General features: G+C 52.7%; 1 protein-coding gene across 3 annotated transcripts in view; it reads right to left on the reverse strand.

Annotated features, from left to right (window-relative positions):
* Window positions 1-16,738, reverse strand: part of GATA3 (GATA binding protein 3) — a 28,031-nt gene extending 11,293 nt beyond the window's left edge. The window contains exons 1-4 of one of the 3 annotated variants that reach the window (XM_030961003.1): window positions 16,607-16,738; window positions 7,101-7,701; window positions 3,645-4,181; window positions 644-789 (exon numbers count right to left, since the gene is read on the reverse strand). In XM_030961003.1, coding sequence (XP_030816863.1) covers window positions 644-789; window positions 3,645-4,181; window positions 7,101-7,341 — 924 coding nt within the window. In that variant the 5' untranslated portion in view covers window positions 7,342-7,701; window positions 16,607-16,738. Of the gene's footprint in view, window positions 1-643; window positions 790-3,644; window positions 4,182-7,100; window positions 7,702-8,351; window positions 8,496-16,606 lie in introns of those variants that run through there. The other 2 variants (XM_030961002.1, XM_030961004.1) reach the window with 2 other exon arrangements.
* Between the last annotated feature and the right edge of the window lie 330 nt (window positions 16,739-17,068).

The raw sequence follows: 17,068 nt of genomic DNA on the forward strand, positions 1-17,068 counted from the left end.
GGGCACACACTTGGCTTTGCACGTTCACCATCCTCTCTGCCTTGTGCCCTTGTGACACCATTTGAGACCCAGATGGCACAGACATAAATGACCACACCAGGTACCAGTGGCACCAGGAGCTGATGGTTCCAGCTCTTTGCAGGAGCAGTGACACCCCAGTGACACCTGAGATCCAGTTTGGGTCCCTTTTCCATGACACCACCAGCTAAGGAGGATAGAGACACATTAAAGAGTGGAGGGCAGAAGTTTGGAGAGCCCAGGAGAAATCCTGTATTCCTGATAATCTCTTTGGTCACTAGGAAATTATTATCCTGCCCTTAGGCCCTGGAAAATGTCACTGTCCTCAGGTCACCGTGTGGAGTTGAAAATTCAGTTTTGGTTTGCAAGAAGCCCTGGACCTTGATTTTTAAACCTTTTTTTTTTGCAGTTTGCAGTTTGCTAGAGTAGTTTGCTTTTCTACTTTTGCAGTTTGCAAGAGGATCAGACAACTGAGGCCCACAGCAGCTGGGACCATCTCTCCAAGCATCCCTCCCTCCCAGCCCTCGGACACAGTGGGAGCTGGCTGAGGTTCCCTGTCCATCCCAAGCTGCAGATAGGAAGCAAAAGCTGCAGAAAAAGAAGAATAAAATAGAAGGAGACTCACCAGTCTTCTCTTGGGTTTGATCAGGGGCCGGTTCTGCCCGTTCATTTTGTGGTAGAGTCCGCAGGCGTTACACAAATAGTGCCCAGTGCCGTCCCTTCTCCACAGAGGGGTTGAGGTAGCCCCACAATTTACACACTCCCTGCCTTCTGGAAACAAGAGAGCACATGGTTCACTTAGAGAAAGCAGAGATAAAAGGGGCTGGGCAAAGCCCCCCCTCCCCAAAAAAATCCCAGAACCTCCCCAGAGACCCAGCCATGCCAGATCCTGCCAGTCCCCCCCGAGCTCAGGATTTCCAAAACAGGGTCCATGACTGAACGATGTCCCTGGCACAGTCTGGTGGGCTCTGATCCTGTTCCCCTCCCTAGCACCGCTCCACAGGCAGCATCAGGCCTGTGGCCCAGCAGCAGGGAAGTGGGATGGTGACAGTGACAACTCGAGTGCCATGGTGGCTCAAGAGCTCCCCAAGAAGCTCTCACTCCTCCCACAGGTCTCTTGGGGAGAGTGGGGGGAGCTGACAATTTCCCCTCACCTTTGGATTAAGGGCTTCTACAACTCTGGAGACCCCATGTTTCCATAGGCACCAGTAAGCTTCCAGCCCTCTACACCCAAAATAATGGGGACAGAATTTAATGGAGACCCCCTTTCTGATGTGTATGAGGACCCCAGGGTCAGTCCTTGAGCATTCTTCCAGCTCCCAGAGGCATTCATGAGCCTGGAGGGCTCTTCCCCTGGCCTCAGGTCAAACCACATCAAGGATCCCCAAAATAATCACAGATAACCCCCAAAACATCTCCCCAGCTCCAATGCATAACAGCTCTGACAATATCTGCTATTGATTAATTTGAAATTAAGCTTCCACCACCCAGAACTTTCAGAAACCTCTCTGGTTTGCCTACCACATCTGCAGCCTGATGGTCCATCCTGGCTATCTGGGGTAGCAATCAGCCCCAAGCCTGCCTCAGAAGTTCTTTCCCTCCTTCTTCTTCATTTTGGGCACCTCTTTATCCTCCCCCTGTCTATTGCAGCGGGATATCTCCCCCAGCTTGGAGGAGGGAACTGGGAAGGCGCAGCCCCCGCCTCTCAGCTACTTTCAGAGGGCTGAGGGGGTTTTTTTGTTGCGTCTTTGGTTTAGTGGGGGAAGTTTTTTTGTACCTAACGTCAGTGGTGGCCCACCTGAGAGCGGCGGCAGAGCTCAGCCGGGGAGAGCAGAGCAGAGCCAGCTCAGCACAGAGCCGGCTCCCCGCTGCCCCAGCCCGTGCTGCCTTCGAGCAAGAGGCATCCGTGCCCTAACCACAAACGGCAACCGTTTCTCCAGAGCCTTCGCACTGAACCCCTCTTCTCTCACACCTCCCCAGCAACTACAACAACAAAAAATACATTTGCAGCCGCTTCTCCCTTTTTTATCCTGCAAAATCACCCCCTTCCTCCTTTTTCTCCAGCCCTAACCCTCTTTGTCTGAAAGGTCCTAGCTGGCTAAGATCAACTTCTAAAGGGGAAAATAAAAGAGAGAGAAAAAAAAAAATAGGTGTTGCTGCTGGGGTTGGTTTATCACGAACCGCAGATGTCTTTCTAGAAGTTAAAGTAACAGAAAGCGGCAAAAGGAAAACAAGAGGGGAGGATGGAGGAGGGGGGGCGAGGCGGTTTGAAAATACCGCGCAGGCGGTGGGTGCCCCGGCGGGAGCTGCGGCTCGGCGGGCGCCGGGGGATGCTCAGCACCGCCCGGGGCCACAACAAACCGGTCCCTACCCCGGACATGGCAGCCGGTCCGTGCTGGGGCCAGCCGGGGAGCCGGTCCCGTTAATACCCTGGTCATTTTGTTCCCCTCCGGTTAAACGGGGCAGCCGCTGCTGTTTGAGTCTCTGTCCCTCTCTTTTGTTTCACCCCATCTCTCTCTCTCTCTCCTGCTTTCATGTACAAAACATACAGGTCTGGGTTTTTTTGTCACTCTAACCGCATCCGGACTCTATTAAAGTTCCTGGCGCTGGATAAACAATGCAACTGTCGCGTGCAGCAGTCTGAAAATAATTGGATTAGCTCAAACATATCAGCTAAATAGAGACAGTCCCTGCTCAGACAGACAGAGTAAATGTCACCCTGGAAAAACCCTGAAAACTGATCTCATTCATGCCAGGCAACCCCGCAGCAGCCTCCTCGGAAAAACAAAATAGAGAAGAAAAAAAAAAAAAAAAAGAAAAATAAAAGGGGGAAAAAGAGTTTTGACTAATGGCCCTTTCCTCTGCACACAAACACACTCCCCTGGGCTCACTCCCACCCCTCCGTGCACACGAAGGTCCAAGCCCGGTGTGTTCGGCCGTCGGGAGCCGGAGCTCCCTCGCAGCCCATCCCGCGGGGAGCGCACAGAGCTGGGGCTCCCCAGCTCCCCCGGGAAAGGCGGACACTTGTGGGGACTGTCCTTGTGGGTGATCCAAACCCCCCGGCACGGAGCTGGCCGGGGCTGGGGGCTGCGTGGGCGAACTCCCCGCACGGCCCCGGGGAAAACCCTCCCCGCATCCCCGGGCGCCGCATGGGAAGAGGCCCTGGGAAGAGCGAGGCGGAGGGCGGGCGGGGGAAGTTGGCCGGGATTTAGCACCATTATTAAAATACAGGGAGATCGCTAATGCTGCGGTTCCCTCGGTTTCGCTTCCTCCCCGGGCGCCGCAGCTGAGCGCACCGTGGGCACTACAGGGGCCGGGTCGCCCCCGGGACCGGAGCCCCGCGGCACCGGCTGGGTGGGTTGGGGTCCTGGGCCCGGTTCTGTCCCCAGCCAGGCTTGGATGAGGGGGAATTTGGTTATAAACCTAGCAGAGCAACCTGTGGGGAAGGTGAAGCGTCGTGTGTGTCCCCCACGAGGGTTCAGCCCCTGCTGCTCATCACAGGGATGCTTGAGCACGTCCTTGCGTGCAGGGGGAGCGAGGGCTCTGCCCCATTCCTCTGCCCCCCACTTTTCCCCCCCTCAGCTTCCTCTCCCGAGCAACGGGGATGAAGAAGCCAAAAGCCCTACCTGTGCTTGACCGTGCTTTTGGTCGCGATTTACACCCAAAGCCGGTTGGCGATCCTCCTAAGAGGCTACTGGGGGGAAAAAGTCCAGAGCCATATTCTGGGACATACGGTGGGTAGGTAGTGATGGGGTGATGAGCGGAGGAGGTGGCTCCTCCTAAAGAGGCCATGCTGCTCCGAGAGTGAGAGGACTCCAGCTTCATGGTATCGGCCAGGGACACCTGGTATTTGATGCATTCCTTCTCGTCCTGCCGGGTGGAGCCGGTGGAGCCGGGGGTGGAGATGGACGGATCCGGGGACACATCTTTAGGAGGGGTCGGCGGGAAGGTGAAAAGGTGCGGGCTGGAGTGGCCGGCGGATAAAGTGGAAGAGGAGGCGGGTGGGTAGACGGAAAGGGGTCCCGGTGAGCTGTGGTGGATGGAGGTCTTGGAGAAGGGGCTGAGGTTCCAGGGGGAAGCGCTGTGGTGGCTGCTCAGCGCCTTGCTCCCGTCCAGCCAGGGCAGCGAGCCGTGCAGCAGCGGGGGGCGGCACACCTGGCTCCCTGCTCGGAGAAAACACGGAGACACGTCGGTCACATCCCTCTGCCACCCTGGCAAAGCCCCCCGTGGGGGTCCCGGGACGTGCTTCCCCCTCCGCCACCCCTCGTCCTTGCCAAAGAGCTCAGCATGCAAGGAAAATTACATCTGATGAGAAACCCCGTTCCTCATTAAAAATTAGATTTTAAAAGCTACGAGAGCACGGAGTGGCAGCTCCGGTCCTGTTGAGGAGCGGGTTTTGGGGTCGGGACCCTCCAAGCAGGGTGCCAGCCCTGTGACACGGGATTTGTGAGCTCTGCTTCACTCTCTCCGTTTTCCAGGCAATCCCACGAAGACTTTGAAGCAAAGATCCTGCGTGAAATTGCCAAGTCCCGACTGCAGAAATATTTTTCTTTTTGTCTTAGCTGGAAAATTATTTCCTGAACAGAGCCTTGAGCTATAAACCCTGGGAATTCTCTGGTCAAACGAAGAAGACCAGAAAATGCCCACAGACATGATAATGACTTTTGCAAAGGGGCTGACAAACTTTGCAAACCACTCAGTTTGTCTTTTCTTCTTCCACGAGACTGCACAGAAATGTTCGAGGGCTTTTTCGCGATGATACGGCACATGCTGAGGGTACCAGCTGCCTCAAAAGAAACGCTCCATACCCTTTTTGTGACAAGGGACATTTCACCTGTCTTTTAAAATACAGACCTGGACTTTGTGGGGGGAAAAAAAATCCACTAGATTTCTGCAGTCGAATTTTTTCCCTTTGGTTATAAATGTTCCAAAGGGCTTGTACCTAATATTTTAAATTATTTTTGGCCCTTGCTAAGCAAATAGAAAAATCCATCCTAAGAATTAAATCTATCCAAATCCACAGCAACTTGAGCGAATGGCTGTAAGATGGAAAACGCAGTTATTCAATAGGAAGGGAGCAAGTTTGTGTCTGATGATAAAGCCCTGGAAAGTCTCTGACACCCATAGATCCTTAACCTCTGTAGGCATTGTGATACGTGTATAGAGACTGCTGAACATACAGGAGAGATGCAAACATGGATGTATAGAGCCACAGATAGTTACAGGGTGGACACACGTGTTTGTTTGCATGGGGAGCTCCTGTGTGCCTAGAAAAGCTCCAAACTGGTTTTCACCATACCAGGCACTCGTGAACAATACTGAAAGTCGCTGCTCAAAAGGAAGGGAAGGTGGGTTATACGAATAGAAAGGGTCAAGATTCATTATCTTCCCCAGGAAGTAGCATAGTAAATAATATTCAGGCTAGATCAGAGAGACCGCATTTCCACTTTCTGCTGATATATTGGGAAAAAAAAGAAATGAAAAGGGAAGAAAAGAAAGAAAGGACAAAGGCTGCTGATCCTTAAAAATAATTGTTTTAAAGGGACTAATAGCAGAACAATGCAGTTACCGAGCGGAGCCTAATGCAGGCTCACACTCAACAAGTTGCTGAGGGCTGGGAGCAGCCTCCGGAGCCCGCTCGGCTCCATCTCCACTCCGCTCATCCCATTTTCTCCATGATTTTGGGATTCCTTCCACTGCAAACCTCGCGGATTTAGATTTTGCCACGACAGAGATCACTGTCCGGCTTCACAAACCACCCGCTGTTCTTTTCCCTCCTTTTTTTTCTTTTTTGTATTGCTTTCCTTATTTTTTAAACCATCCAGGTAAACTCCAGATATAAACACTAAACCTCTCCACTTCTCCACAAAAGACGGCACCAAAGTACTCATCCCCCCGTGGACCTGGGCCCCACCGGCCCCAGGTATTTCACCTCCTTTCTGAGAGCTGTGACCCAGGAACAAGATTCACATTGTGGATCATTACCTTCCTGCAGGACCCTCAGGACAACACACCGGCTCTGATACCTAATTACACCACGGGCTACATATAATTTTTTTTAGTTTCTTTCTTATTTTAAACCCACACCATGGTGCTGCCCTGGGTATATGTGCAAAACTTTCGTCCCAAGCCTAACAAGCTCAGCAAGTGCGAATTAAATAGCCCAAGCGTGAGGACAGCGGGGTAATTTTCACATCCCTGCTCTCCAGCTTGCTTTGCTTCCCCAGAGCAGCTTAATCGTGCAAAAACTAAACACAGTGTGAAAACACTAAGTGTTAGCCTAATTAAAGAGAGGGGGGAGAAACCAAAGCGGAAGAGAAGGGGGCGAGAGGAAGAAATCAAGAGGAAGATGAAAAAGAAAGAAATAGAAGGAAGGTGAGCAGGAGGGAAAGGAGAGAGAGAGGGAAGAGGGATGTGAGATAAAAAGAGAGGATGAAAGAGAAAGAAAGAAAGAAAGAAAGAAAGAAAGAAAGAAAGAAAGAAAGAAAGAAAGAAAGAAAGAAAGAAAGAAAGAAAGAAAGAAAGAAAGAAAGAAAGAAAGAAAGAAAGAAAGAAAGAAAGAAAGAAAGAAAGAAAGAAAGAAAGAAAGAAAGAAAGAAAGAAAGAAAGAAAGAAAGAAAGAAAGAAAGAAAGAAAGAAAGAAAGAAAGAAAGAAAGAAAGAAGGGAGGAAAGAAGGAAGGAAAGAAGGAAGGAAAGGAGGAAAAAGAAAGAAGGAAAGAAGGAAGGAAAGAAGGAAAGAAGGAAAGAAGGAAAGAAGGAAAGAAGGAAAGAAGGAAAGAAGGAAAGAAGGAAAGAAAGAAGGAAAGAAAGAAAGAAAGAAAGAAAGAAAGAAAGAAAGAAAGAAAGAAAGAAAGAAAGAAAGAAAGAAAGAAAGAAAGAAAGAAAGAAAGAAAAAAAATATTAAAAAAAAAAAAAGAAAGTGAAAGAAAGGAAGCCTGAATTTTTATTTATTTCCAATAAGCCAACCCCAAAATCCACCCGTGACGTAGCTTCCCCGCCGGCAGGAGAGGGTCTGCCCGGCAGCAGCGGGGGGCTCGGGGCAGGACTGGGGGCTCGGCGGGACAGACAGACGGACACTCACCGTGGTGGGCCGTGGGGTACCGCTGCACCGTGGCTCTCACGGAGTTGCCGTAATACGGCGGGACGGGGTTGCCTTGTCCGTCGATATTAAAAAGTACATCCACTTCCTCGGCGAGAGGATACTGCGTGGGGTCCATGTAGGTATGGCCAAGCGAGGGGTGATGCGAGTCCGGGTGCTGCCCATTGAGCACGGCCGGGTGGTGGTGGCTCACCCACCGCGGCTGGTCCGTGGAGACCTCCATCTTCTGCCGCTGCTCTTCCTCCTCCTCCTCCTCCTCGTCCTCAGCAAGGCGCGGAGGGCTTCTTGAGATGGGAGCGGGAGACGCTGCCGGAGTTGTGCAGGGCGGGTTAAAAGTGCTCGGCGAGTTCGGGGATGTTTCTGGTTAGGTTTGGTTTAAAAGTGTGGAGGGAGTTGGGGGTATGGTGATAAACGATCGATTCCAAAAAAAAAAAAAATTAAAAAAAATAAGGGCAAAATAATAAAATAAAAAGGGAGGAAAAAAAGGGAAAACAAAAAAAAATCTCGGGGGAAAAATTTCTCTACGAAGCGAGATCCCCTCGTTTCTTCCGCTCTGTTGCAGATGTTTCTCTTCTTTGATCACCTGTAACGAGAAAGAGGAAAGGGAAGGAGCAGAGAGAGAGAGAGAGAGAGAGAGAGGCAGGGAGAGAAACGTACTTGAGAAGTTCTGAACTTTAGCACCTGACTTTTTAGGCAGGAGCAAACCCATCCCATCCCTCGGCAGCCATCCCTGGGAAGCGCCTGCTCTGCCCTGGACCCACCTCTCTCTCCCAGCGCCTCTTTCTCTTTCGCTCTCTCCCGGCTCGGAGCGGAGCCCAGCAGCTCCCACCGCGTTCCTACCGCCCAGCTCTTACTTTTCCTTGGGTTTGGGGCTTTTTTTTTTTTTTTTGGCTTTTCTTTTTCCCGTTTTTTTTTTTTTTTTGGTCGCCGCGGTTGTTTGTTTATTTTTTTATTTGTTCCATTTGCACCTGAGAAGCTCCAGTGGCTTAAGCCGGTGAGAACTTGTGCCATTCGCTGCTGCGCAGCCCAGAGTCACTTTGATTGCTCATTAATTATTATGCAACCGAGAAAGGGGGGAACGGGGGGAAAAGAGAAGGGAGGGAAGGGGTAAAGCGATGGGAGAAGAGAGTGGGGGGTGAAAGGAAGGAGCGAGGAGAAAAGGAGGGTGGGGAGAGGGAGAGGAAAAAGAAAAATTTAAAAAGCGACAAGTTGCTCAAGAAATTCCGCACAAACCTTGCTGGAGAAGCAGTATGTGACCCAGGAGGGATGAAGCTGAAAGTGCTTGATCAGATCAGATTGTGCTCGCTCGCACTATTTTTTTTTCCCTACTTTTTTTCCTCCTCTCTCTCTCTCCCCCTCTCCCCTTTTTTTATCTTTTTTTTTTCTCCTTTTTTTTTTTTTTTTTACAGGGAAGGCATTCTTTCTGAAAGGAGCAGGATGGCGCCAGCCGGCTCAGTGCTTACAGACAGCTGTGGCGAGACGCAACTTAAGGAGGTTCCAGTGTCATAAGCCCGGGGGAGGCGGAGCCTGAGGAGGGGACCGGCTCCGGCCGCCCCCGCGCTGCCCCCGCGGGAACCCCCCGGCAACAAACTCCTCTCCATGTCCCCTCCACACACCCTTTCTTAATTTCTTTTTTTTTTTAATTTTCTACTTTTTTTTTTTTTTTTTTAAGGGGGAAATTAAGTTTTCCCGCTGTCCCAAGAACTCTGAGAGCGGCCAGCCCGGAGTGATGGTGCGTGGAGGGGACGGGTTGGATTCTCGGGCGGGCATCCCGGGGGATGCCAGCGGGCTGGGAGCCCCCCGGGAGCGGGGATGTGCGGGCAGGTGCGGGAGCGGGGGGCTCCCCGCTGGAATAAAGCAGCCTGCTCCAGCGGCGCGGCTCAGAACGGATTTAATTATTGTTGTGTTTAAGGATACAAGCGCACAGCTACGGCCAAATTTGTACACTCGATCTGGGGGTGTTTAGGGGGTTTTAGGGTTTTTTTCCCCCTCCTGCCTCGCTGGGGACCCGGGAGAGCCGAGTGGGGCCGGCACTGACGGGACCCCCGGGCGCCGCGCCCGGCCCCGCCCCCCCGCCTGTTCGACCAATGGGCGGCCAGCAGGAACTGGGGCGCCGGGCTCGGGAGGAGCTGATTGGCTGCGGGCCCGCGCCCCGCCGGCCCCCGGCGGCGCTGATTGGCTGCGGGCCCGCGGGCCGGCGGCAGCGGCGGGCGCTGCGTTGAGCCAGGGCATCCCCTAGCGGCACCCCGGGGTCATCCCGGCGGGAACGGACCGGGACCGACAGACGGACACACAGGGGGACAGGGGGACAGGGGGGACAGGGAGAGCGCAGGGGGAAAGGGAGAACCAGGGACAGAGGGTGGGGAGAGAGAGACGCACACAAAAGGCGTGGAGAGAAAGGAAAGACGGAGGGAAAAAAGGGAGAAAGAGAGAGAATAAGAGAATGAGAGGAAAGAGAGAAAAAGAGAAGAAAAGAAAAAAGAGAAAAGAAAAGAAAAAAAAGAAAAAAAAGAAAAGAAAAGAAAAGAAAAGAAAAGAAAAGAAAAGAAAAGAAAAGAAAAGAAAAGAAAAGAAAAGAAAAGAAAAGAAAAGAAAAGAAAAGAAAAGAAAAGAAAAGAAAAGAGAGAAATAGGATAGGATGATGGAGGAGGGAAAAAAAGGATAATATTAATTTTTTTAAAAAGCACTAGAAGGAGTCACTCACTGCGTGCTCCGCACGCCGGCCAGAGCGCGTCAGCCCCGGTGCGGGAGGAAGTGGCTCCCGGAGTTTTTATACCGGGGGGTCCCGTTAAATCCCGAGGCTCCGCAGCGCCGGAGCCGCCTCCGGTCAGCGGGGCAGGGCTGGGCTCAGCTGCGGCCGGGAGCGGGGTCCGCTCCTAGACGGCCAGGAGAGCCAAGCCGCCCGTTGGATGGATGGATGGATGGATGGATGGATGGATGGATGGATGGATGGATGGATGGATGGATGGATGGATGGATGGATGGATGGATGGATGGATGGATGGATGGATCCTCGAGGACGCCCGTTTTAAGCCCGAGTTTCAGCCCCCGGTGCAGCCCGTCGCCGTTGGGCGTGGGGACAGAGGTTTCACACGTGAAAGATGTGGATGCACACACACATATATATATATATATATATATATATATATATATATTTACAAAAGAAGCTGGCCAGGGCTGGTATAAGAGCCCTGAACCAGCCACGCGTTAGCACGGACGAGCCGGGAAGGGGGTGGCAGGTCGCCCCCACCCAGAAGTGCCCGGGGACAGGGCTCGGTGCTCCCCCGGGCTCTCCAGCCCCGCCGACGCCGGAGCCCGGGCGGTGGGAAGCGCTCCCTGCAGCCCATCGGGGGAAGGGGGAGCGGGGGGATGCTCACGGCCCTCCCCGAGCCGGGGGCTCTCACCCGCTCCGGGAACGCTCGTGTTTCCTCCGTCCCATCGCAGGAGTCTCTTTGCCTGCAGGGGTTTTATTTCCCCTCCTTTCCGTGCTCCAGGAATTGGGGGATTAGAAGGAGGACTAGAAGGAGGAAGCGGAGGGGAGAACGGCGCGGTCTGTCTGTCTGTCTGTCTGTCTGTCTGTCCTGACGCACTTTCGGGGGCGCCCCAGCACCAGGGTGGTCTCCTGCCCACCCCTCCTCCTCCGGGAGTGGGGGATTCCTTGGACAGGGGGAGGACGGCCAAGAGGAGAGCAGCGCTCAGGAGAACAAACTTTCCTCTTCCCGCCATCCCCCTCCCCAACTTTGGCCATTTTAGCGGGAAGAGTCTCCTCGGGATTTGCCTCTTCATCCCCGCTCCCCAAATTTCCTCATCCTGCGGGCCAGAGGGGTTTCCGACACTTTGGAAAAGTCACTTTGTGTTTTTTAACATTCAGGGGGGGCTTAATGCGAGCTGAGATCTTTGGGCAGGTGAGGTGAGGTTCCCACCCCCGCTCCCTCCGGCGCTTACAGCCCTGAGACCTACAGCCGTGGGATCACAGGAGGGGAATTTCCATCCAAAGGTCACAAAATTGCTAAACCACTTTAAAACGTGCCTTTAGCCCTGTCCGGAGGTAGCGAGGAAATCGCTTTCCTTCAGCTGTTTGGAGGGCAGGGAATTATTAATGCAAAATGAAATTAATAAAGTAAAAAAAAAAAAAGTAAAATAAAATAATATAATAAACCAACAGCTGCACCAAATCCCATCAGTGGCAGGAGGGAAAAGAAATGGGAACAGCCCTGAGGGCTCCGTCCTGCCCCGACAGGGGTGGCACGGCGGGACCCTGCTCCCCGCCTGTCCCTCGCAGCCACAGCCCCGGCCGCGGGAGGAGGACACCCGCTCTTAAATCCACTTTGCTTAGGCTGTCCCTTTATTTTCAACCCGTCCTCGATAGACTCGATCTTCCTATCCCCATCCTCAGCCTGGAGGAAGCCGCGGTGGGGAGTGCAAAAACATCCCCTACTAAAAAAAAAAAAATTAAAAATTTAAAAATGAACACTTAAAAAATAAAAAGAGCAAACCCATCATTTTCATCATTTTTTCCCCCGATTATCCTGTGATCCCCGGGGGTTTTGAGAGGAGCGCTGGCCTTGACCGTCCTTTTCCCAGGCTGTGGCTGCAGATCCATCACCTCGCCCCCCCCGGCAGCCCCCAGCAGGGTTTGCAGTGACAGCTCGGCGTTAATAGGAGCCCATTGTTGGAGCAATTAGCCCCGAGCTCGCCACCAGCCGCCAGATAAGGGTCGGGGACTCGGGGGTTAATTCTGCCGGGGGGGAGGGGGCTGCGGGGAGCGGGGCTCCGGCATCTCTCCGTGCTCGGGGAGTGATGGGAGGAATGGAGATAACTCTGCCTCTAAAAGGTCACGAGGAAACGCTTTGGACACTTTATTTGTCACCTAGACACCCAAAAAGAGGGAAATTCAGAAAAAAACAAACAAACAAAAAAAAAAAAAAACCAAAAACAAACAGATAAAATCACCAACAACAAAACCCCAAACTCGGTGGGATGGGGCGGCCCCCCAGCCTAGCCCGCTCCCCTAAAAATGACCGGTGAAAGGGCACTAAAGCTGCCTCCCTTTTGGTTTTGAGTTTATTTTTTAATCTCCCTCGTCTCTTCCTGTTAAAGTGGGCACAGCAAAGGTTGTTCTGGAGCCGGAGCCGGGGCCAGCGGCTCCTCCGGCCTCGCTGGTGCCCAGGGCCGCCGCTGGCACCTCGGGGCGGGGACAGGCAGCGTCCCCCGCTCCCCCCTCTCCTTTAGCCCCCTTTTAAACGACAATTGACTGGAAGGGGATTAAGTTACGTTTGTCGGGCTGGGCTATTTTTTTTTTTTTTTTTCCTTTCTTTCTTTCCAGGGTACCAGAATAGTACAGGTAAAGCTGTACAAACAGCCGGGAGCGAGGAATCGGGGGGTTATGGAGAGGACACGGCCCAGGGCAGAGCTCCGAAGATTATTATTTTTTTTTTTTTTTTTTTGCCTGTGTACAGCAACTTGCCGAGGGAGACAGACCCGGGTTGTGAGCCCGATGTCACCTCCCCGGCTGGGGCAGCCCCTCCCGGGGCACGGAGCCTGCCAGTCCCCGGGACGGCCCTGCCGAGAGGGTACCGGGTCCTGCTGAGATAATCTCGGGTTAAACAAAGGCGCAGAGAAGAGGGAATATTTTGTTTTCCTCTTTTTTTTTTTTTTTTTTTTATTTTCCCTCCCTTCGTGAATTAGGCAGGAATTACGATCCACTTCCTCAAGGCCATCCCCCTCTTTATCATTTAAACGGTAAGCAACGTCCGGCCAGCTAGGAGCGGCAAATTATTATTAATAATGATAATAAAAAAATAATAATAGTCAAAGAGAAAGAGAGACTGGCATTTCTGCCTCTCCCCTTTCCCATCCCACACGAGTCTTCCCTTCCACTTCGAAACCAGCCACATGGCTGGTTTTTCTTTTTTTTTTTTATCTCACTCGCTCTATTTTTTTTTTAATATACATACGTATTTCCGTTCTTTTCTAATAATTCTGTTATCTCCCCTTCGTGAAGATCGGGAGGAAACATAAACACGCACACAAAGAAGTGCCGAGCCATGCAAATTCGAAGAGAGAACGAATCATCGGCTGATTACACCGGGTCCAATTTTTTCTCCCTTCGTGCACCACCACCCACCACAGACGCACACACTTTTTTTTTTTTTTTTTTTTTCAGCGCAAATGATGCTATTTGATGGAGGGGTGGGAAGAGACGGGGGAAAACCCTGCTCTGCCGTAGAAAAGAAATTCGAAGAATTAAAATTGAGAGGAGAGAAACTGGGACTTTTTTTCCCCCCCCCCCCCCACCTTCTTTGAAGCTGAGAGAAGGGCGACTGCCCCGGGACACTGCAGGAGTAAGGAAAAAAAAAAAAGGAAAAAAAAAGGTCTGAGAAAGATCAAAAACCGGCTCCGCAAGTCCCAGGGGCGACCTCTCCCCCCGACACATTCCCCAAAGTGCGCGGAGAGGAGCCGGGCAAAGGGGACAAGGGGAGGGGGACTCGTGTCAGCCCCGCCGGCCGTGCCCCGTCCTGCTCCGGCCGGCAGGACCCGGGCAGGACCCGCTGCCTCCCTCCTTCCTCCCCTGCCAGAGACAGCCCCGCTCCGAGCTCAGCCCGGTGAGTCCCTTTCGTCCCTTCCCCCCCGCCTTTTCCTTCCTCAGGCAGCAAAAGTGCGCTTTGGCAAGGGGGTCTCCTCTCTTTTATTCCACCTCCCCATTTTACCCCATTGTCCCTTTTTACCCCCTCTCCCCACCCTGGAGTGGGTCCCCTGCAATCCCTGCAGGGAGCTGGGCAGCGCTCCCGAAAGGCTTCGACCCCACAAAAATTGAAAAATAAGAGAAGAAAAAGCCAGCAAATCGCCTGAACAGCCACTCCAAATTACGGCGAGGTTAAAGAAGTGCTCGATAGAGGAAAAAAAATTAAAAATATATATTAAGATGACGGAATCAGGGGACCCGGTTTGTTTAGGGTTTCTCGATTTTGCTTTATCTCCCAGGACCGTTTTGAGCGATAGATTGAAGCATCTTGCGGGCTTTAAACCCGGCAAGAGCAGTTTTCCTCGCAGCCCACGGAGAAAGTGAAGCTGCCGACGTTTTTAAGGATTCCTTCTGTCTATTTCTTTTTTCTTCCATTTTTTTTTTCACTCGAAAGCAGAAATTACCCTGGGACTTAGATAAAGGAAAAAAAAACCCACCCGGCGGCTGGCGTGAGAGGAGGAGGCGGCAGAATTAACACCAGCTCCTCGGTGAGACGCAAGGGCATTTCCCCGGATTAAAACCGGAGCGATTTACTCCGGCAGGCGCCCGGCTGCTGTCAGTTTAGAGCAGTCCCTGAACGCCAAAAACAAACCCCAAAAACAAACCTCCCGTGCCCACAGACCCCAGCGGCTGTGGCAGCCCACTCCGCGAATGTTGGGCTGGCGTTTACCGTCAGAGCCTCCGAAATTCAAATAGCACCGAAGGTGTCAGAACGCACACGGTTTCTTTTCGCCCTAAAGACACGGCTACCGCACCCCAAACCCCCCCGAGGAGCACAGGCACGCCGAGAGCTGTCCCGCCCCCGTCCGAGCACAAGGCGATGCCCTCCGCATCCCGGGGGGTCAGAGCAGCCTCCCCCCGGGTGCTCCCTCTCCTCCGCATCCCTCTCCCTACCTGCCCCTGCCGGGAAAAACCTCCTCGCCTTATTTTCCCCAGCGAAATTCAAACGCTTCCCTCGGCTCTGTAAAAAGAAATTCACATCCCCGGGAGAAGGAAGCGCTTCGCCCCAGCCGGGAGCAAAATGCCGCGGCGGGGTGGGGGTAAAGCTTCCCTCTCCCCTCCTTCCTTTCCGAGAGCCTGATTCTCCTTTCCCGGGGCCCTCGGGTTGCCGGGAGCCTCTGTGTCCCCCCTGTCTGTCCGGGGGTGTCTGTCCTGCATCGCGGGGAGGTGGGACCGGTGTCCGCCTGAGCAGCCCCCGCCCGCGGCACCGACAGGTCCCGGCTGCCCCGCTCCGCACCTGCGGCCCATAAATAATGGAGAAAACAAGCAGGGCCGGTGGTTATTAATTATCCGCTTTCATTAAAATCCGTCACCCGGAGCCCGCTGCCTGTGTACGGACACGCGAAGGTAAGAGGAGCCGAGATGGATGGATGGATGGATGGATGGATGGATGGATGGATGGATGGATGGATGGATGGATGGATGGATGGATAGATAGATTAGATAGATAGATAGATAGATAGATAGATAGATAGATAGATAGATAGATAGATAGATAGATAGATAGATAGATAGATAGATAGATAGATAGATAGATAGATTTTCTCCCCTTTTTGCTTTCAAAACGCTCCATGACAGACAATGTGGATTTTTTGACAGCACAAGCCATTCCCTCTGCTCCCTCCGGGAACATCCTCCGCGCGGTTTGGAGGGTGAAAAACTCTCCTACAAGGCGGGGAAGGAGGAGAGAGACTGAATGCAGGGATGCCGGGAAAGAGAGGAAACTCTCCTCTCTCTCTTCAGTCCCCAGTCCTGCCGGAGCCCAAGGCGGCCCGGCTCGGCTCGGCTCGGCCCGGCCCGGCCCGGCCCGCGGATCTCCTCAGCGGGACCCGGAGCCGCGGGGAAGGAGCGTGTCCGGCCCCGGAGCGGAGCCATCTCCCTCCTCATCCCAGCCTGCCTCAACCACACACCTCTAGGGTAGCTCTGCTTTGCGTTTCTAAGGTAAAAAAATAAGAAATGTCTGCATAAAATCGCCCTAAGTACATTGTGTTAGAAGCATTCTTGTTATGCATGATATACAGATTTTTTTAACCTGAAGACATAGAGTACTACATATACAGGGTGTATTTTATATTATACAGCACATATCAACCTAACAGGATCAAATTGAATCGGAATTATTTGTGAGAAGAGCACAAAACCGCAGCCATCGACACGAGCCTGCCTGCATGAAAATCGCTGTGCACAGAGTGATACCCGGAGTGTGTGGGTCCGGATATACCATATAAATATACACAAATATATATATATTTATATGCACATAGGTACAAAGCCAGGCACAGAAAGGCCCTGCATATCCCTCAAATACAAATCCATTCCCGTCCTGAGATTAATATTTCTCATCCCAGCTATTCCAATGCTATGTCCCACATCCCAGCCCCTGCAAGCCCAGCCTCACTCCTTTGCCCCCAACACTCATAGGTAAAAAAAATTCTTCTTCTCCCCAGCTTCCCAAAAATCCCTCCCTCACGGAGCAGGGGGGCTTTCCCCAAGGTCACCGAGAAAACTCGGCTCTCCCTTCCATCCACCCCAAGCAATAAAGGAGGGTCGAGGCTGAGTTTCAAATCCTTGGAGCCGAGCTCCCCGTCCTAACGCCCTCCACGCGCACAAGGAGTAAAAGGAGGATGAATTAAAAAATTAAAAAAAAAAAAAGAAAAGAAAAGAAAAAAGAAAAATAATTTAAAAAAAAAAAAAAAAAGCAGGAGGGTGGCATGGAGGGACACACAAATCGGCGTTCACTGACCTGGGCAGATGCTTTTGGTTTTGTCCGGTTCCGCTGGAGCGCTCAGAGCAGGAGTGCGGGAGGAGCGGAGCCGCTGCTGGCATGTCGCAAGCTCTCACCGAGGGGGAAAACCTGGGGGAGCCGCATCCTCCGAACGCCCACCCTTGCCCTCCTCCTCCTCCTCCTCCTCCTCCTCCGGGCTGGGCTGAAGATCAGAGCTCTTCCGGGTTGGGAAAGGGCAGAGCAGGAGCGAGAGGAATATGATGGGCCATCTCTTTACACACCCATCGCTGGGGCGGGGAGGCGGAGGTGGGGGGGACAGGGGCAGGGCCAGGGGGACGCGCCAGGTACAGCGGTGTGAGCGTGATGTAACCCGTCCCGGGAGCTGCTGTCAGCGCCGGCAGCCGGGAACGCCGGGAACAGAGGGGGGAAAATGTAATTAAGCGTATGATCATACAAATAACGCCGGGGCTCGCTCCGCCG

Source organism: Camarhynchus parvulus, chromosome 1A, assembly GCF_901933205.1.
Source record: "Camarhynchus parvulus chromosome 1A, STF_HiC, whole genome shotgun sequence".
In the NCBI taxonomy this organism is placed as follows: domain Eukaryota; kingdom Metazoa; phylum Chordata; class Aves; order Passeriformes; family Thraupidae; genus Camarhynchus; species Camarhynchus parvulus.